The sequence below is a fragment of the Diceros bicornis genome, chromosome 1 (genome assembly GCF_020826845.1).
Source record: "Diceros bicornis minor isolate mBicDic1 chromosome 1, mDicBic1.mat.cur, whole genome shotgun sequence".
In the NCBI taxonomy this organism is placed as follows: Eukaryota; Metazoa; Chordata; class Mammalia; order Perissodactyla; family Rhinocerotidae; genus Diceros; species Diceros bicornis.
In genome coordinates, this window is record NC_080740.1 from 33,059,752 (window position 1) to 33,082,120 (window position 22,369).

The 22,369-nt window shown below is 38.2% G+C and overlaps 1 protein-coding gene across 1 annotated transcript in view; it reads left to right on the forward strand.

Annotated features, from left to right (window-relative positions):
* Positions 1–22,369, forward strand: part of MAN2A1 (mannosidase alpha class 2A member 1) — a 163,746-nt gene that overhangs the window by 133,658 nt on the left and 7,719 nt on the right. Inside the window, exons 17-20 of the mRNA XM_058538311.1 lie at positions 4,568–4,701; positions 7,495–7,636; positions 10,118–10,251; positions 17,327–17,521. Coding sequence (XP_058394294.1) covers positions 4,568–4,701; positions 7,495–7,636; positions 10,118–10,251; positions 17,327–17,521 — 605 coding nt within the window. The remainder of the gene's footprint in view (positions 1–4,567; positions 4,702–7,494; positions 7,637–10,117; positions 10,252–17,326; positions 17,522–22,369) is intronic.

A 22,369-nucleotide genomic window follows, 5' to 3' on the forward strand; every position in this document is an offset into this window, starting at 1 on the left:
CAGAGTCATTTACACCCTTCTGGATGTTTCCTCCACCTCTTCTTTCAGACACAGAGGAGATGCCCTCCAGTTTTTCTCTCCACTTGAAGGAGGACGCTTCTTGGTTTCCTTAAGACTGGTGCAAAGGAACAAAATCCGGGTGATGCTCCCGGACCCTGACCCCTTGCCTGCTTAATTTCATTTTTTCCTGGCCTTCTTAGAAAATATTCTTCTTTTAAAAATATTTAAAATTATTTTTATGTATACAAATACAAGTTATACACACACACACACACACACATTCTTTTGACAAAAATTTCGCACATTACAGATACAAGGTAAAATCCCTCTGGAATCTGTGGTTGGCCCCATCCACCACTCAAGAGAGGTAGTACACATCCCTGCTCTCTCTGTCTCACACACAGCATCTAGAAATGTATAGTATTATGTTTGTGTCTGTTTTCACTGTAAAATTTATCATACTATACAAATACTGTAAATTTTTCATTGGATCTTTCTCTGCCGGCTCAGAGAAAGCTACCTCATTCTTTTCTTTGCTGCACAGCATTCCATAATTTGGGTGTACCTGGTTTTATTATTCATTTGCCTGTTGACGGATATCTAGTGTGTTTTCCTGTCTTTTTACTCTTGGCGCCGGTGTGCAGTGAACATGCTTGTGCTTATGATTAGTGCTCATTTTGGGGAGTTAAGTGAGATAATAGGGTATGTGTCTTTAATATTTAATATATATTACTTTATTGGCTTCTGAAGTGACAGTGACATTTTAAAAGAGATTTTTGGATTGTTGTAAAGAAGTTTGGGGTTCTGACAAGCCTTGTCCCTTGATTTTTTTCACTCAATGAAATAGCTCTTGCAGCACCTCGGATCCCAGATCAGTGCCCCTCTCTCCTTTTTTAAAAATAATCTGGAGATCTCTCTCTACTTAGAGTTACTGCAAAGCTTCTTTCAATCTTTGGTCCCAAAGTAACTTCAACTTTCTCCTGGAGTTGGTCTGCCAGTGAGGCACGATGGTGAGAGATTAAGTCCTGGTTCTGCCAGCCTTGTGATCTAGCCCAAGTAATTTCCTCCTAGCTTAGGGTCAGGATTGAATGAGTTATTATATGTAAAGCATATGGTTCATACTAAGCACTCAGTAATTGTTGACTGTTGTTATTCCCCTATATAGCTGCCACCCTTCACTCAGTGGACACTTATTATATATCTATTACATGCTGAGAACAAAGATAAAGAAGACATGGTCCCTATCCTTGAGGAGCTTACATTCTAACATGCATGTGTTTGCTCAAAATGAAAGTACTTACTCCCTCATCTTTCCATCTATTTGAACCTTATCCATAGCCCAGTCTGCTTTCCTCCCATGTCAGCTAACTTCTGCATGATGAGGGACAGCCTCTCAGATCCTCACTAGTGATGTTTAATAGTGCTTCAGCACCTACCACGTGCCCAAAACGTTGTTCAAAACTGGAATGCTAAGATGACGTGTAAGACAGTCTGTGTCTGTGAGAAGCTAACAGGCTCTAGGAGAGAAAAAAAAAAATCTCCAGGGTTCTGAAAGACTTTGGCTTCTATTACAGCTTTTCACCTGTGGACTGGCTCAATTTTACCTTGCATTGCCTGTGTTAATAAACATAAATCATCTCCATTCTCTCCAAGGGGGCAGCGTGTGAGGTGTCAGCAGCAAGAGGGCACTGATTTCTCTTGTTGAAATCTGGAAATGATATCACCTCCCTCCACCCCCATGGACTGATCTTGTAAAGTAGGAGCTATTTTCTTTCCCGGGATTGAAGAAGAACAAGAGGGGCTTAGAAAGCTCTGGCCATCCATGCCCAGGTAGAACCACTTTGTTAAAGGACCTTTTGCTGCCACATACTGCAAAGATCCAGCAGACCACAGGGCCACTGGGGTTGTACCCTGCTTCCCAGGGAGTTCTCTCCTCAGTCCCCTGAGTTTCTTCGGAAACGGTATACCTTAGGGAATTCTTGACACGGAAGAGGACAAGTTAGCAGTCGTCTATCTCCCTCACACATATTCTTCTTCAAGAAATAATACATTCTGTTTGAGAACTCAAGGGTACTTTCTTGCTTTTATTACCATTAGATTTTATTTGGTTTGTTCATAATAAGTATATTAAGTTTGATCTTATTTTAAAAGTCTGTCCTGGCACAGAATTTAAATTAGTGTCTTGCTGAATTGTGAATGGGCATAGAGGCTCTTTTTAAAGGAGCTTTAAGCGTTTGTTGCCACAACAGGATCTGAGCATAATACTGAGATTGGGGAAGATGATTTTCTCAACAGAAATAATTTATTGTTGCTAGAGGTAATGTGAAATTATTAATTTTTTCTTGAAGCCTGTTTTTTTGTAAATGTTTTCCAGAGATACATGAATTGAAATTAAAGATGCTCTCCTTTGTTAAGACTTTATTTCATGTATTCTGTTGACCCCTGAGAGAATATCCAATCTAGAGAGGAGAAAACTTAAAGTAGTGCTAAAAATCTACAAATGCTCCCAGTAGATTAGAGTTTACTTGTCATCTGCTGTTCTCCGTAATGCTACGTGAGTACTTTCATCCCTAGTGCTATGTTTTGTGTTTTGAGGCATCTTTGGTTCATTTGTAGAAGCTTGTCTATTAAAACTCCATACACATTTCATTTGGTTTTAGAAAAACATTCTGGTTGACGTAAGCATACCGAAAGGAAAGTTTGCATTTAAAGTAATACGTTTCCTAGTTCGAAGAGAATGCTGTTGTTCTATTATCAGTGTGTGTCTTTTTTTTTTTTAACTTCCCAATAGTAGCGGAGATATTTGGATCAGCTATCTTGGTAGGTTCTTCTGGTAGTTCTCTGAAGGAAATGTATGTGTCTATTTAACTGGCAGAGGTTAGTGGTTCAGACTATGGCCATAAAGCAGGGAAAAAAAGACACTCCCTTCCCCCGCCCATGGGGATCATTCTCATCATAGCTTTGTTAACACATAAGGAGCTGAAGTCAGCTCTGACAGAAGTTGTTGAGTTGGAAAAGCAGCATCTACCAGAAAAGAACTTCAGTGAGCATTCTGAAAATTCTGTTGATGGAGGCTTGAGCCCATATAGTATTGTCACCATTTTATTAGTTTTATAATTTCTAGTGTACTCTTCACATAAACCTGTAGTGCCTGGACCAGCTACATTTACATTCTTTTCCACAAATCCCACAGATTCAAACTTCCTTTCTTTAACTGTTTTTGCTGTCACCTTCTATAAGCTCTGGAGATTCTTCTTGGCTCCTACAAAGTCTTCCCTACTCCTTTCTTCCCCTCCGCATTTTTCTTTACACAGCCCTGTTTGTCTAAAGAGTGTGCTGGTTATCAGCACAGAGTGACAGATGTGTGTGAGAAGTAAGGAGAGGTGGGTAATGAATAACAACTGCAGGTAAGTGCCCAAAGTTCTTGGAACCTCAGAAACCTTCAGCTGTATGAAATAGGTTAGGGCCAGTCTTTCTTCTTTTGACCACTTTCCTAATTGCTCTCTTTCTTAGAAGATCCTATAATAACTCTTATACACACTTGATCTGTACTGAGTGTTGGATTTCTTCATAACTCCTCTCTCCATCTCTGAAATAGACCCAAGGCTTCACTGAGGACCTGAAGATATAGTTAGGGTAGCATGACAGAAATTAGTAAACACTTTAGGCTTATTCAAAAAAAATGTTTGACACATCTGGGACTTTTTCAAGCTGTCCTCTGCTTTATATAGCAAAGAGCAAAATGAATCACTCTGTAGTAAGAAGTGCTAAGATATACAGAACTCAATCAAAATTGACTTAACTTCTGGGGAGCTCTCCAGATTATACTTCAAAATGCTAATATGGTAATATCAGTTTCAGCCATAAATCATCTCGTTGGATCTCCTGTCTCTTTTCCTAGATATAGATCATGGGCAATAATATACTGTCTCTTGAACCAACAGAGTATAAATTCACTGCTCATAATTTCCAACGTGTAAGGAGAGAATGAATGGTAAAGTAGGCGTGAATGACTCTGTTGGGAATGGCGGTGCAGACCAGAGGTGGACTGGCCTGTAGTGAGGCTGACCTTTTCTCATTTAATGTCCTCTTTCCCCTCTAGAGCTCATTGGAGAATCATTTGCATGTTATATTTCATCTACTGTCTCATCCCAACCTCTTCATCCTTCTGTTGAGTTATATGTGCTCCTGAATAAGTGTTATCTGCTATCCCATATTCAAAAAAAAAGGGGAGGTGGCCAGCCCAGTGGTGTAATGGTTAAGTTTGCACGCTCCGCTTCAGCAGCCCGGGGTTCGCAGGTTCACATCCTGGGCATGGACCTACACACCCGCTCATCAAGCCCTGCTGTGGCAGCGTCCCGTATACAAAATAAGGGAATATTGGCACAGATGTTGACTCAGGGCCAATCTTCCTCACCAGGAAAAAAAAAAAAGAAAGAAAGAAAAAGAAGAGGTGAATTGTGACATTGTTTAGCGTATGAGAGATGATGAAGATAGAAAGTAGAAAACAGGAAAATATGTGCAAGTTAATTTCTTTCTATTACTATATATATTCTTTTAAATTTAGGAATAGAAGGACAGTCTGTGGAAGTTTCCAATATTGTGGACATCCGAAAAGTATATAACCGTGAGATTGCAATGAGAATTTCTTCTAGCATAAACAGCCAAAATAGATTTTATACTGACCTAAATGGATACCAGGTAATTTTCCTTTAAAATGTCTGAGTAATGGTTATATTAGTGTGTAGCTTTTATATATGGTAATGGGCCAATTAATTTTGGATCCTTTGAAAAGTATGCTTAGGTTGCAAATTATTTCTAAAATAAAACTGAATTTTAACAGACATTAGTAGGTTCTGCATTCATAAGATTTCCAAAGTTAGAACAAATATTTGAGAGACTATTTTGTAGAACATCTATTTATAAGGATTTGTTTTTTCAAAGGAAGATTTGGTGTCCATTAGGCATGTTAAATGCCTTCATGCCAAAATATATATGAATTTATCTAATAGAAAGGAAACATAATTAGGAATTGAAGGATTATATCTTCTTTTCCTCATAAGGAATTGGTCTATGCATATTTAGTTTATTCCATATACATTTTTAAATGTATGATCTAATAATGAGCTCTTTTAAATTTCAGGAAAACTCCTTCTCTTTATCAATATGTGTGTGTGTGTGTACTTTATACACATACACATGTGTGTACATAGACATACAAATACAAACATATTTATTTAGAGATGTGGGTAGGTGGATATTTAATCAAAATTTTCACAAAATAGTTTGAAATGGTAATGAGAAAATTGATTCATAAAAATTTTTGGGATTGTCAGGTCTCTAGTTTAATGAGCTCTTTCGATTGTTACCTAAATCTCTGTATTCAGAGTATATGTGTGTGACAACATATCTTTGAAATAATACTATTAAAAGTATTAGCATATTTCTGAGACATTTGCATTTTCAAAATTTCTGGCTATGAATAGAAATAATTTCACAACAAATGCTTTTACTTTGTCTGATTTTCAACTGGGATGAGTGGAAGGGATTGTGATAATTTTCTCTTCTACGATTTCCTGCAAAAGTTAAATTTAAACCTTTTCCAAAAGTGTAAAAATTGCACCAGACATTTTGAATTAACATGTTAATTCTACTACAGCTGTTTGGTTTTCAAATGAAGCCCCGACTTTATGGTGATTCATTTTCCTTGTATACAAAAGAAAAGCTTTTCTTAAAATCTTACAAAAGCAGTTATTTGCATGTGTGAGTGTTTGTATGAATGAAAAATACTTAGTAAAAATGAATTAAAAAATGTGAATTTTCTTTTCAAGGATAGAGCATTTGAATAAATAGGAAAATATTATAAAGTCTAAACCCTAAATATTTCTGCTTTTAAAATAGGCCATTTTTTAAGCCTTGGAAAAAGTAGTGCTTGAGCAAGGCTAGAAATCTAGACCCACAGGTGGGAAGTGAGGTAACAGCAACACAATTGTGACAATTTTAAGTGTCCTTTTTATAAGCATATGAGTTAATTGGAGTGAGAAGATAGGATTAGAAAGGAGAAATGGAGAAGTCTTTCAAGCTAGCTTTTCTTTTTTCATTTTTAAACATTTTACAGTTATTTCTTTACCAGTTTATTAATTTTCTAGGGCTGTGAGCTGTGATACAAATTACCACAAACCGTGTGGCTTAATACAACAGAAATTTACTCCCTCACAGTTCTGGACACTGAAGTCCAAAATCAAGGTGGCAGCAGGGCCACACTCCCTCCAAAGGCTTTAGGGAAATTGCCTCTTCCAGCTTCTGGTGGTTTGAGGCAACGCTTGACACCCCTGGGCTTTGTGGGAACATCACTCCCATCTCTGCCTCTACTGTCACACGTTCTCCTTCTGTCTCTGTATCCAAATTTCCCTCTTCTTACAAGGACACCAGTTATTGGATTAAAGCCCACTCTAATCCAGTATAACTTAATTATATCTGCAGAGACCCTATTTCAAAATAAAATCACGTTCACAGGTTCTGAGTGAACATGAATTTGGGGAAGACACTATTCAGTACAATCAGTAAGTTGAAGGACATACTGCAGGATTGTTGTGAAGATTAAAGATCTTGTTTGTGAAATACCCACTACGGTGCCTGGCGTTAATGGGCACTCAACATATGTTAACTATTATGTTAACTTTGGATTTCTCCTTTTTCTTGAGTTTCATGTCAAACTTGCATGAGTTTAAAAGAGATGGCATTTTTATGTGATATAAGATTCCTGATAATAGGATCTCTGTTTGATGTCTCCTCTGGAGGTTTGGGTGAGTCTCCTTGACCCAGACTAGCTTAATGCACTGTCAGTCTCTCTCAAAAAGTAAAGTTAGAGTTGTATTTGATGCGTTCAGATGCTAGACCAAGAAAAATAGGAATTTTGAACTATCTACACTGAAAGTAAACAAGAAGAATAAGCATTGAATAGTTTTTAAATATAAATATACATTTGATTATTATAATGTAATATGTTAGAGGATTTGATGGAGAGATCTGTGGTATTTATTAAAACTGATTCAAGCATTATAAGAGATATTTCTTGAAAGGGGATAGAGACCTATTATGCTTAGCATTCATTTCAAAGGCAGGATGTTAGATTTAGATGAGAAATGAATACTTAATACCTTTATAATTTGTTTTATGCAAATATTGGAGAGCTAGAAGACTTGTGAAGGAGTTTTATTCTGAATTTAAATAGGCATACAACTTTTAAAAATCTGGACAAGTTCTACCTTTCTCACTTAAAAACTATTTTCTAGGATTCTCATGATTTTTCTTCATATTGTTTTGAAGAATGTTTTAATTTTTAAATTAGTTCTTCCCTTGAACAAGAAAGCAAGCTGTACCGTTTTCTCATTGGAAGAAAAGTTGTCTGTAGTCATACTAATTTTTTTAAAGTACATATGTAAATATCACTTGATTTTTTTTTTTTTTTAAGAGAATTGTTTGGTCTTATAGATTCAACCTAGAATGACGATGAGCAAATTGCCTCTTCAAGCAAATGTCTATCCAATGACTACAATGGCGTATATCCAGGATGCTGAGCATCGCTTGACACTGCTCTCTGCTCAGTCTTTAGGTGTTTCAAGTTTGAAAAGTGGTATGTATTGTTTAGATTCTTTTTTGCTCTTTTAAGTTTCAGTTCCAAGTGCATAATTTTTCTGTTGGTCATATATATTAATTATCATCTCCAGTCACCAGCTTTCTTCTTTTGAGAACCAAACTGTTCGTAATTTTGAGTTTTATGAGAATAACATAAAATGATGAATTTCCTGAATCCTCACATGAAGAATGGGGACCCTAGAAACGGATTGTTTTTAAAGATAATTTACCTCTTCTGATAGCGCATTGTTTGCAGAAGGCTCTGTCATTGTCATGATTGAATGGCTATGGAAACTCAGACTCTGCAAGTTTAGAGAACTTGCTGAAGTTTGAAAGGTTGGAAATTACAGTTCAAACCTAGGTCCTTCTCTGAATCACGACCTTCTAGGGAGCTACCACCCAAAAGAAGAAAGGGAGTAGAGATGATACAGATATGGGGATAAAGAGGTGACAGATGCGACTTTAAGGACTCCAAAAGAGAGAATGAGATAAAGAGGAAGAGAAAATAGATAGTAGATGCTGATTGATTTTTGTAAAACCTTCAGTTATGAGGCTTTTCTCCTTTATAATACATATATTTAATTATCATTTTTATGTCATACTAAGAGTTGCTAATAAGACAAATGCCTTAAGGAGCCAGGCAGATGATAAATGAGTGCAGATGCCTGGTGTTTCCTTTGTCACAAACCCGCTTTTTATATTAGGCATATACATACATTCTATACATCTGCACACAAAAAACCATACTTCTTCTCATTTTTCTTTGTGGCTTTCATTAGACAGAATTATGAGATCATGCCGTAAAGACATGAATACAGTTATAGAAATACTAATGGCCTCATGTCAGGGATCCAGGAGGGAGTGATGGGACTTGAGCAAACTGGAAGCATGTTCCCCATGTACAGTGGAGCGGCCAATGCTTAGAGCCAGTTCATTGTTGCCGTGGGGAAAGGGGCCCAGCGTTGCCAAATTTTTCTGTTTTTGAAGAAGAGCCCAGAAGTCTGGAATTTTGTGTGAAGTTGTCCAATCTGTAAATGTTGACATAATTTTTTAAAAATCAAAACATAAAACATCTTTGTGCCAGGGGTGACTCTTGAGCCACCCATTTTTAAACCCTGCCTTGAATTCTCAAAGTTGGGCTCTAAATCGGGGACTAGACATTAGGACTCAAGCAGTCATGAACCAACTAGTATTATTTCATTTCCCTCATAGACGAGCTGAGAAATAAAGCTTCTTTGGCCCTGCTGTAGACACCCAAATACCCTAGTGTTTGAATAGCTACACACATAAAAACTGTTTGAGTACAGTCCAGGAAATTACTAAGTGTCACATATTATATGGACTAGCATTTGGAGGCGGGGAGAAGAGTCAGAAATTGCCAAGAGATTGATGTGCTAATTTGGGGGTGAAGTGGTCAAACTCTAGATAGGCATGGGACGTTTAGTCCCAGCACCTGAGGAGCAAGTTCTAGAGCGTTGTCTCCTAAAATATGGACATAGTGACAATGAAAATTTTAACTATCGCTGGTAATTTTATATACTGGATACCTGAACCGAGAAGAAAGAAACTAAACAGAGTTGTTTTGACTATGTAAGAGTAATAGTTATTAAAATCTCTCATGTGTTGCCCTTATTATGCCGAGTGATCATTTAATACAGTAACAAATATGAATGGATGGATGGATGAATATGCATAGACTTTTAGGTAAATATAACTTTAGGATTTTTTATAGTAGTATGATCTTAAATATATAAATATGCCTATGGGTGATTTTTTTTGTTGTTTTTTTAGTTTGTAATCTCATGATCTAACCGTTAGCTTACAATGTAAACTAGCAGAGATGTGGAAACATTGCGTAACAAATGAAGGACCCAGCCATGACCCATTTTGGAGCTAGAGGAGAGAGGACAGTCGTGATGCCACTAACATAATATCAGGGAGGGACAGGTGCGTAGTGGGCACCTCCACGTCCTAGGGCTTCTTCAGAGAATTTCATACTCTGATACTTTGATACTTCACATATCAAGTAACTTAAATTTTATTTCAAATCCTTTTTAGATCCTACTCATCTGTATTTGTCTTATTATTCCACGTGTGTTGTGCATTTCCTAATGAACCTCATAAACATCTTTAAATTCCAAATGCTGCCACTAAAAATTTTAGAGGACTCAATTAACTCTTTTTTTTTAAAGTTTCACTTTAATTTTGATCTGTTTTGTCCCATTTTTAAATTTTTTATCAGATTTTACTAGATGTTGATGAAGAAAAGGGGAAATACAATCCTGTTTTATGACTTGGTACTAGCTGCTTTGAGCTATTATTGAGAGAAAGCCCAGGGTACAGCAGGTTGTATAGATCTGACTCCCAGACTGGAGGAGAAACTGTAGTCGAGACCACGCCTTGTACTTCCATGATCCTCAATGAATGTTTGTATTAAATAACCCTGCCCAGTTGCTTTGTTTGTTTGTTTGTTTGTTAGGTCAGATTGAAGTTATCATGGATCGAAGACTCATGCAAGATGATAATCGTGGCCTTGAGCAAGGCGTCCATGATAATAAGATTACAGCTAATTTATTTCGGATACTACTAGAAAAAAGAAGTGCTGTGAATATGGTAGGAAAAAAATAACTTCCATGTTCTGGTGTTGATTGTTCTTTGCCTAAATTTGAAATTATGACTGTTTACCTTTTTATTTTTTACAATTTCCAATATTGAGATATCTTTGTAATAGATTTAGCCTACATTCACTAGAAAGAGAACTTCTGTTATACATATAGTGTAAGATTTACATTTTAGTCATTTTATTTTTTATTTTTGCTTATTATGTAGATATAAAGTAATGTTAAAGAATCGGTTTGGGTGAAATTTCCTAGAACTATTTTGAAAGAAACAAGAGTTCACTTAAAGAATAGAGCTTAGTCACATACTTAGATTAAATTTGATTAGTAAAATTTATTTGAAACTTTACTGTACTTATTCTAGTGTTTGACTCATCAATTGAAAGTGGATTTACTTGTCTGTCTGCTTGTTCAATTTTCATTCCTCAAAGCAAAAATCAAGCATTCCGTGTTAAACAGTCTGGCAAAGGCTCGGTTGGACGTGAACCAAGGTGACAATATGCTTCTTCAGATAGCAAAAAAGTTATCCTCAGAGTCCGCTGTAAATTACTGATCACTCACCTCAGATGGCCCTTGACATGGCCCTTTTTCTCTTACTCCACTCACCCTCTTTTTGCACTGACCATTTCAAATCTTTTCTTTTCAGCCAGTGACCTCACCTTCCACCTTATAGCAAGAACAGCCTTCAACAGGGCTGTTCTAGATACCAGCATCTACTCCCACCCCTCCGTCTGCCCTCACCTCACAGCAGAGGTGTTTACCTTCCTCTCCTCTGAGGTCAGTCCCTCCACTTGGCCTCGGAACTTACCCCAGACACCCTCCTCAGGTTCCAGTTACTAAGTCATCCTCCCTCCTTCCCGCTCCCTGGCCTCATAGCGAACATTTCTCTAGGAAATTCTTTCTGTTGGCTTTTAAACACTCTTCATTTTTTTCCATTAAAAATAAAAATAGAAAACAGCCCTCTCTCAGACTCCATTTCCATTTCCCCTACGCTACTGTCCTGTCTCCCCTAGCCTGTTGAGCCAGAGCTCATGCGATGAGTTTATTTCATCGCTTTCCTCTCACACTCAATTCATTTCAGTCTGGCTTTAGCCTCCCTCACACACTCTTGCCAATGTCACTAGATCCAGTGGTTGTGTTAGATTGTCATCTTACTTAATCTTCCAGCAGCATTGGACGCTGACCATTGTCACTTCTTACAACACTGCCTAGCCAGGGCTTCCATGGCGCCGTACTTCCTTGGTTTTCCTCTTATGTACTTCCTTGGTTTTCCTCTTACGTCTAGGGAAGTTCTTTTTCTCTTTCTCTGATAGTTCTTCATTCAGCCATTAAATACCAGAGCCCTCAAGCCTTGGCCCCAGGCCTTCTCCTTTTCTTATTTTGTACATTTTCCCTCTGTAATCTCTCCTACTCCCCTGGCTTCATTGACCACCTCTACACAGATGGAACCCACAAATACATATCCCCAGCTTTCGTTTCACCAGACCCATCTATCTAGTTGCTTCCTGATATTTCTTTCTACGTTTTTAAGGGCATCTTGTGCTCGACATATACAAAATCACTCTCATGATCTCCCTTGCCCCCAAACCTGGCCCTTTTCCAGTGTCCCCTCTCTCGGTGACTAGCACCACCTTCCGTCCAGTGCCAGACACCTGGGAGTCATCTCTGATAGATACTTCTCCCTCACTGGTCCTTTTCTCACAACAGTAATCACCAGTGCTTGACTATCTCATTGCCTAAATATTTCAAATCTACAAACTTGTTTACTTCGACCACCCTAATCTAAACTAACATCATGTGTTTCCTGGATGTAGCCTATAGACATCCACTCTGCTCTCCTCTTTCTGCCATACCTGTTCTTAACCCAGTAAGCAGAGAGTTTTTCAAACTAAATCTATCTCATTGCCCCCTGCTTAACCCCTCTGATGCCTTCTCATTGCTCTCAGTATAAAAGCCAAAATCCTCCCCTTGGCCTACAGAGCCCCTCATGATATAGGCTCTGCCTGTCCCCCATCCTCATCTAGCATGACTCTCACTGTTTCTGCTCTGGGCCCACTGATTTTCTTTCGGTCCTAAGTACTTGCCATGTACCCTACCCACCAGCGTGCGGTTTCATCCTCGTTGCCCAGGGGACTCTTGGTAATAGTTGAGATCAGAGCTCACCTCGTCAACTGCTTCTGCTTCACCAGGCCAAATCACTTTCTTCTATGTACCCTCAGACCCGTGCATCTCTCCTTCATGCATGTGTGTGATCATTTGATCATTGCCTTTTTCCTCCTTTGGACCATAAACTCCCTGAGTAGAGGCTATGTCTCTCTCTGCTTCTAGGATTGTTTCTGGCGGAGAAAGCACCCAGTATATGTTGTATGAATGACTGTACAAATGCATAAGTGAGTGAGCTGTGATAGCACGTTGCACCACTACATTTACCATAATTACTGCTTACCGCCTTGGCATCATATGAATGTTCTCTTCCCCCTACGAGATTCTAGGGACTTGTCTACTTCATTTTCCTGTGCCCCACAGGGCCTCCTTGCCTGTGGTAGGCATTCTATAAATAGAATACTAGTTGATTGAATGAAATGGCAACAGCTAATTAAAGCAAGGGATTCTTCCACTATGTAGAATCTTTTAGGAAAAACATTTTACTATCCATTTTGGATGTCAAGGTTAATACCCGTTCTTGGGACTCATGGTTTAAATCAATTGCTGACAAGATAGCTTAGTTTTAGGACTAAAACTGCATAGGAAAGTCATTGTCTGAGTGTTGGCACCTACTGTCTTTTGCTCGTCCTGAAAATGTTTCTGGCTTTTATGATTTTTCTCTATATATAGACACTAATTTACAAAACTTTTGTTAACTATGGCAATAAGAATTTTCATGTCAGATCTATAAAGCTTTCACTTAGAAGTTAAATAATTTGTTTATTCCCATTCAAAACTCCTTGGGTAGTAATTGATTTAAATTTGATCCAGTGTTTTTATAGACCTGTGTTGGTTAAATTTTTCTTGTGCTCAACTCTGGATTCTTGGGCTTAAATCAGTAGTTTCTTTTAAATAAAAAATGAACTAGAGAAGAGAAAATACATTTTAATTTCTAGTAAAATTGATTAAAAAGACATTTGATTAAGAAATGTTACATATCATGTAACTTAAATTTTCTAGAAAGTGTTTTTATTTTCAGCTCAGATTCTAATGTCTAAAACTGAGGTGGGGAGACCTTCTGTGGACAGGAAGGCATTTTAGTGGGAGATTTGAGCCTACCAGAGCTCATGGGAGTAATCCTGGGTGACTAATTGGAAGTGAATCCTGTGCTTGAGTGTTCTGCAGAGAGGCAGTGAGAACGAGGACTGGAATGATAATCACTGGGAGACGGACGGATGCCCAGTGGAGGACTGTAGCTGCATGAGGTTGACTGTCGTCCATGATGACGACACTCAAGGGTCAACAGAAGTGGGAAATAGGAATTGTCTCATCAGCACTGACTCTTTAGGATTTGTTTCTTTGACTCTTACTCCTTACCCCCTTCCTGCTGGCAACCGGTATAGTAAAGGTGGCATTGAAATAGAAATTAGAGACACTGGAAGTGTTCAAGTGTTATAATTGTGTCATTTTACCTCTGGTTACTAGTTCTTTACCTATAAAGAGAGGAAGTTGGGAGAGATCAGATGGAAAACTCAAATGCTTACAGGGCTCAGGAAAGTGATGGCCTGAGGGAGGTTGGTCAGGTTTAAGGGCAAATGCTTACGTTAGGTAACCAGAGGGTCTGTGGTGAACATGAGGACAGATATCCCACCTAGGAGCCACAACTCAGCTCCAGCTGATTGTTTCCATGTGGGACTGTGGGGCCCAGTGTGACTTGAATTTCCAGTGTTTGGGGTAAAAAAAACAGTTATCTGTTTTGGGGAGTTTTTGTTATTGTTGTTGTTGACGATTTTAATGTGAAATCTCCTGGATTTTTTTTGTTTTTGAGAGTTGGCTGAAAAACAGACAGCTTTTTAAAACCATGCAGACCTACCAAAACCTGTCTATAGGCAAATTTGGCCCACAGACCACCAGGCTTCAGCTCTGTGCTGTGATATTTATCTCTAAATCTTACGATTCAGTATATTTTCATTCATTCTCATCCTTCTCCCTCTTTGTCTTTTTACCCCATCCATCCTTTGTATGGTATTTTTCTCTCATTTATTTATATTGTATTTGCTTGTTAAATTAATAGACTAAATTCAACAAACATTTATCAAGTTCCCACCATGTGTCAGGTTATACTGAATAAACAAAAGTGACTGAAAAACGATGTTACTATCTTACGTAGTTTAGCAAGTTTTGATATAGAAGAAATGGAAACCTTTGATGGTTAGGAATCAGATAACTCAAGTGGGCTTAGTGAAGGAGATCATGGAGCCTGGCAAGAAGTTCTGATTTATGAAATAATGACTGAAACCCAGTGGAGAAGGTCTCAACTTGGTGTAGTTTGGATCAGAATGTGCTGGAAACTCTTTTTAATTTCAGGCTGGCTGCAGGGAGAATGCTAGACTTGTATAGTCTAAAGCCTTCCAACCTACAAGAAACCACATAATGTTGATAGTAGTATTTTAGTTACAACAAGGCTGGGGAGTTCATTTATAGCTTAAACATGTAAAATTTCCTATAGCAAACATGTTTTATAAACCTTGGGTTTATCATAAGGATTACAGTTAAAAGATTACCTTTCTAGGAGATTAATCCAAATAGTGATAGTTCAGCAGTTAAATATCTTGTTGAGCCCCTGTTGCTGTAAATATGTTAAGAAAGTGTGTGAATGATGGGCCTTCTGTGAGATTTGCCCCACCCGGCGTGGCCAGCTTCCAGCAGTGTTATTTGTTTGTGGTGCTCTTAGGGCACTGAACCACAACTCTTGTATAAACATCTCTTCCTTATCTTGCTTAGGACAATAAATGGCACAGTTCTTGAATTCCCAAGTGCCTATTTTTATGACATTGTTTGCTTTGACAAGACTTTTCATTAACATATTTTTGAGTAGGAATCTTGTTTTTTTAATCCAAAACTAGTTAAAGGGTGAGGCTTATACCTTTGATTTCAAAGGGAATTCTGTTTCTTCTGAAAGTTTGGGAGGATGTCTAGGGTAGAGGTTCCCAGCACAGGTCCACAGAGCAGTCAGTGTGAGACTGACCATGTGAGATTCACCTGGGGGCCTTTTAAGCTTCGCTTTCCCAGGGCCCCACCCGAGCAGATTCTGATTCAGTAGATTTGGGTTAGGGCCCAGGGATTTATGTTTTTTAAAGGCTCCCCAAGCCATTCTGATGTATGGTCAGTTTAGGGGAAGCACTGAGGGTTGGGAGAACTGATTTGGGTTTGAGGAGTGGTAAATATGCGCTTCACTGCTTCCAAGGTCTAGGTAATCTGACAGGAAGTACCCACCTACTCACTGAAGTGTCCAGGGATTCCTCCAAGAGCATAGAACAAAGCCAGAGAGCTTTTTCTGGATGTTTCTTGACCTAGAGTGGACTTAATGCCTCCCGAATCTGATAAGGCAGGTGTTTTTCTTTCTGTTAGAATCTTTTATCTTTCATTACTCAAAAGTGATTTTGTCAGCAATCCTGACCCAGATTATGAAGTCTTTTGATCTTGGAGTATATTTAAACGTCTTGTTGAAAATGTTCTTTCTCTATTCATGTTATTCTACAAGCTGCATTAAATTTAAATATTGTTGGAGAATATTGTTTTATAGGCTTTATTTAATCTTTCCTTTAAAAAAGAATGTGAAATAGATGCATTTTTTTTACAACTCTTTCAGACCTAATATTTTTTGTCAGTATCTTAATATTACAGTGTCCCTATGCTGCCTTTAAAATTTTTTTTCTCTCTCCATGGTCTGAATTGTAATGACATCTACAGTTTGCTGCTGGCAAGATGCTCATCACTCTTTGCTAACACCCTCTGTTCAATGCTAATCTGACATTCTGAATTTTGAGCTCTGTATCTTCTATAAATTCTGTCTTTTCACACAGATAAGTAGCCAAGCCTTTTATTTGAGTTCTGTATTACAAAAAGGATGCAAAATCAGAAGATATCAGTGCAAGTCATTTTAAAAAATAAGATACAAAATCAAATTTGCTCCAAATGTCACTAGTGATTAAAAGACCTTTCTACATAAATTGTTTTCTCTTCTTAGTGCTTTTCTGTGTCTGCTTTTACACCTTAGGCATTACTGGTTAAGGTTCTATTTAGTCATTGATTTAATTAATTGTGTATGTCATCTGCCATATGTACATCCCCAGCCCTGGTAGACTTATTTAATGTTTGAACATGCTGAAACGCCTGTCTATAAGTATACACTGTGGCAAAGACTAAAGTATTTTTAAATTATAGTGAATAATTGTATACCACGTAAATGTGTGATAACTATTCTGTAACATACATAACAGTTCCTGTTTTTGTAATAAAGTAGAGAGAAGCAACTGACAATGATTTACCAAATTTAAAGAAAACAGTCAGATGATCTAAATATGCCACCTGTGTTATTTAAAAACCTTATTTATTTTGAGAAATTTTTAAAAAATCCTATCATTTGGTAACATTTATAGAACGTAGCTTTGGATCAATACATGACTTTATGGTCTAGTTAAGTGTATAAATGAAACCATGAGAATATGATGGGTAAAACCAGAGGGAAAAGAGGTAATACTTGATGTGCAAGATAATGAACATCTGAACCCATCTACACTAAGAGTTTTGTGGTAGGTTGAGAAAGAGTTTCCATAAAAAGTTATACCTTGTCCTAAAATATTTGTGGAAAATGTTGTCAGGATTTTTAGTATTAAAGAAACGGAAAAGAGATATTTCTGAATATATAAGTTAAATGGACACTGTTTATTTTCTTGCATTGCTTCAAACTGAACTTGATAATCTGATGTGCGTTTTCTAAGACTTATTTGCAAAATATAATAAAATCAAAGTATTTATGTATTTTTATATTCTTTTCTATTTAAACCCTGTCAGATAATTCAATTAATATTACCAGAACTGCAAATATATAACTCATAAGCATTTTTGTTTTTTCTTGATAGGAAGAAGAGAAGAAGTCAGTCAGTTATCCTTCCCTCCTTAGCCATATAACTTCTTCTTTCCTGAATCACCCTGTCTTTTCAATGACAGAAAAGATCCCCGTACCCACTCTTCAGCTGCTGGGTGAATTCTCTCCGTTACTGTCATCTTTGCCTTGTGATATTCATCTGGTTAATCTGAGGACCATACAGTCACAGGTATATCCCAAAATATATCTATAAAAAAATTACCTTTTGTAATATATTTGGTATAAGGAGGTGGGAAGAAAAAATATTGTTTTGACTATTATTCGAGTAATGATTAAGAGGACTTCACCTTTAAGCAAAATCATTATACTTTTCATTTGACTATCACTCTGTGGTTTAGAGCATATCCGTATGCTAATTTATTTTGTTTTCAAACAAGTTCTGTGTGGTAAGCAGGTCAGGAAATATCATCATCTTTGTATGGATAAGGAAGCTAAAGCTGGCCTGAAGTCACATATTTAGTAGGTGCGAGAACCAGGCCTTAAGATCTGCTCTACTGGCATTTTCCATTCATTTAGCCAGTGTTAGCCAGTGTTTCTGAGGAGTTAGAGTAATAGAAAGCACAGCATTTAATTGTTTCTGTATCAGAGGCCTTGAACATTGGTATATTTCTCCTAAAAATCACTGTAACCCAAACCTTTGCATTGAGAAACCAACTATTTAGGAGAACTAGGAAGATGTATTAGAGGAAGAACAAGGGAAGGTTTTGTTAGATATGGAATTTTAATTCAGTTAGACTGCTTTAGTTTACATATATGACTACTTTTAAAGTCAGAGATTACATTTGAAAAGAATAAAGATTAGCTATTTCACATCACTTTTATGTTTTGTAGAGCTGTTTTGATATTGTGAATTGACATATGTTTAGCTGGAAATGGTAAGTGGTTATGGATTCTGTGGGAATATCTTATAATAAAAGGCCGGAGTATGAAAAGAAGAGAATGTTCATGTTTGAAGACAGTATAAGAGGAGAAAAATGTTTAGTATAAGAACAAAGAACTAAAGCAAACCAAATAAAATAAGGATAAATGTCTAAAAATTTGGACATTTAGGGCTTTTAAAACTGTACGTCCAAGATAAGGAACTTATGCCTATGTAGGAAAATACATGTGGCTCATAATAATGAATACAATGAATGGTAGAGGCCTGGGTGTACATCGCTGTGTGTCAAAAGGCTTGTTTGATCATATGAGTGAACTTGCAGGGTTTGTTTCATGCCTGCTGCGTGCCAGTTACTGCTAAAGGCACTAGGGATAGTGTTGTGAACAAAAGCCCCTGCCTTTCTGGAGCTTAGATTCTAGTGGGAGGAGAAAAATAAATAAAGAAGAAAAATTAAGAGAAACGTATAATATGTGAGATGGTGGTAAGTGTTATGGAGGGAAAAAAAGAGGAGAGGAACAATTCTAGAAGGTGGTGTAAGTTTGAATAGGGTGGTTGGAGAGGGCCTTGCAGAAAAGGAGATAATGGAGTGAAAATCTGAAGGAGATCAGGGAATAAGAGATTCAGGCAGATTTTGGGGGTAGAGTGGTCCAGCAGAGTTAAGAGCAAGTATGAAGGCTGGGAGGCAGGAGATGTGGTCAGAATGGAAGCTGCATGCAACCTGGGCTTTTCTTTGATTCCTTGCTGTACCCCCCTGCCTAAAACAGTACCTGCATGTAGTAGGGGCTCAGTAACAGTTTATTGAGTGGGCGAATCATGTGAGTGTTCTTTCTAGGATTCTGCTACAGTCTTTTGTGGGTCTGCTTTTTGACTCTTGGAAAGAACACACTAGAGATAGACAGCCTTCCTGAGGTAACCTGTCATTAATTCATTAGCTAAAGGGAACGAAAGGATAGAGTGGAGGGCACCAAAGACTCTGGCCTCAGGTTGCCACCTCCAGGTGTAAATGGTAGAGGACATTAGCAATCTGAAGGATGCAAGGGCTTCTGGGGAGCACAGAGGCCACTGTTCCTTAGCCTCACTTTTAGATGACTCTTTCCCAAAATTATTTAAAAGTGATTATTTTCTCAAAGCAACTCCACTGACTGGAGTCAGTGAGTGTAGGGTTTTACCCTTTACAATCCAAGGCTGGCGCTTACTTTCTAGGTCATTTCTTTTTTGTGGTTACCTGCTCCTGTCATTCTTCCTGCTGTTGGCTATCTTCCTGTCATACAAATCTAATCACTTCCTAGGTTAAAAATCCCGTTGCCTACCAAATGGGTTGAGACCCTTGAGCCTTCAGGCCCTCTGTAGTCTGGGCTCCACTCACTGTAGTCAGCCGGCTTCCTGTTGCTCTTCTCACCTTTGGACAGGTGGACCACCTTCACTTCCTGTGGCTGAGTGACTGCTGACTCAGCTGCCGTTTATAAAATGGGGCTGACATCAGATACGCCTGCTTTAGGTCTGATGTGAGAAACAGATAAAATAAGCTGTGAAAGCCCTTTGACGACAGAAATGCTTTGTACACTTACATTATTATCCTGATGATGCTTACCGTGCATGCCAACTCAGGTGCACACTGGGGAGGGAATAGAAAACAATTTAACAACGTAGATATTTGACCAGAAGAATAAAGACTGAAATGTTAATCCCTAACAATAACTACTATGCTGACACATGATCAGAACTAAATATTTGGGGCTGTTTTGCGTCATCGTATCAATTGGTGCCAGTTCCTACGTTAGTCTTGGACTCATAGCAGATATTTCTAATGGTTCTTTAAAGCCCACTAGTAATCCAAGGGGATGGATTGGTCCAATCAAAATCACTCTTTAAAGAATTGCTCTCTGTCCCCTAACCTCTGATAATAGGAAAATAATCACTGAAGGAAGCTGATATAGGTATTGATTCAAAGAAAGCTTGGTACTTAAAAGGTGTCAAGTGTAATTTCATGGTTATACTAAAAGAAAGACAAAAATGACTCAATGAATAAATCCAGAAGCCGGACCTAAACATTTTGAATTGTGTTCCTATTTTTGTGTGCTGGCAGCTCCTAGCATACAGTAGTGAGTTGTTCATTTGGAGATTGCAATGCATTTTTTCCACTGAAATAATCTCAACATAGAGGTCAGGTTCCAAGCAAGACCAGAGGTCTACAATGGCCTATATCTAGGTAGGCATTTTCCTAGCCACCACTTCACAGTATTTCCATGATAAATCTGTCTAAGGACCACCTTGGCCTGATAAGGACACATCTCTCTTTCTGTCTGACTTTTTCCATCAGCAGCATGATGGAGGACACCCCTGCTTCCCCATCGCCTAGGCCGCTGTCTGAAAGTTCTTCAGTTCTAAACCTCAGTTGGTATCCCTGACACCTTGTGGAGAAAGGAGTTATGGGCTCAAGCAAGAGTAAGAGAGGCGAGGTGGGTGCTGGAGGTGTGCTAACCCACCAAGGTGGTTCAGCAGTTCCAACTACCTGCCCTCGGAGTCACTGTGTCCAGATCACAGTGGGGAGATTTTAGAAAAAAAAAGGCTGGTACAAATTTCCCCATCTCTGAGATTCTGATTGTGTAGGTCTGGGGTGGAAAGCCTACAAATTAGTAATTTTTAAAAACTCTCCTCATGATTCTAGAAATTGCTGAGTTATCTCCATTTGCTAAATTGAGAAAGTAAGGGTTAGAGAGATTAAATGATTAAAATACAACTACCCAGGGGCCAGCCCAGTGGCATAGTGGTTAAGTTCGCACACTCTGCTTCGGCAGCCCGGGGTTCGCAGGTTCGGATCCTAGGCGCGGACCGTTGCACTGCTTGTCAAGCCATGCTGTGGCGGCCTCCCATATAAAGTAGAGGAAGATGTGCACGGATGTTAACCCAGGGCTAATCTCCCTCACAAAAACATTTAAAAAAAATCAAATAAAACTATCCAGTAGTAAATGGCAGAATCAGGACCCACATCCAGTTCTTCTGAGTCTGAGTGCTATAAGTGGCCTTAGAGGGTAGTATTTGACTATTTAAGAGTTACTAAATCTGTTCCTGAAAGTACAGTTTTTCAGGAATTGTTCTATATTGGTAGATGAGTTGATGTTTTTATATAAGCATATCTTGCTTTTCTACTTTATATATGCTTTTGGAAAACATCATATGTCATGTATTTGTAGTCAGATGAAGAGGGGAATGAACATCTCTTGAAACCCTGCCTCATAGCATGCTGTACGGCCCTAGCCTGTTCCAGCCGCTGTGTAGGAATTTAACTGTAGCCTCCTCATCCTGTAGGCCCGGCCTCCAACTCTCTTCTCTTTCTTACCCCCTTTTCTGGCACTATTAAGAACTTGAAATATTAAAAAGAAGCTTCTGTAAAAGTTTGAAAACTGGAGAACGGGGGCACCACTGAAGTGCACTAAACGGGAAAGCGGTGTCATCAGGATAGGGTAATGATTAAGGGAGAAGGGAACCTTGGTAGAGAGGATGCTGGGAGAATCTCCTGGGAGGATGGATCATGGGTGAGGGTTCTGTAGGCTAGAATGATAGGTTCATCCTGGAATGCTGACGTTCCAGGGACAAGGAGGAGCTGGATTAAGCCCTTCGCAGAGCCATTCTGCCTTGATGTTTTGAACAATGATAGATAGTTCAACTTTTTTTTTTCTGGATTATTGCCACTGCTTTTATGTTCAGATATATTTTTATTTAATTTATATATGTATATATTTATATCTACCTCTAAATCTATACGTTTTGTTTAACTTTTTATTCTCTATGGAATTTCTTTTGATTTGTGCTTAACTATTTCTTGCAAATAGTTAACCAATCATTTCAACATCAGCACCACTTATTGAATAAGATTTTCTCTCCCCACTTGTTTACGCCACCCTCTTCTTTTCTTATAAGAGGCAATTTAAGGTTTTTACTTTATTTTGCCTTTCTTATAAGAATTGAGTGGTGCTTTATTGATCCTCTCTAGCTTTTGGAAAGGTGAAAATTGTGGAAAAAAATTTCCTTTGTTGTACATATCTAAAAACAACCATTCACTTTCCCCTTTCTTTCTGTCATGTTATATGTGCCCTGGAAAATGAATTTCTATTGGTTATTTCCTGTCTGAGGAAG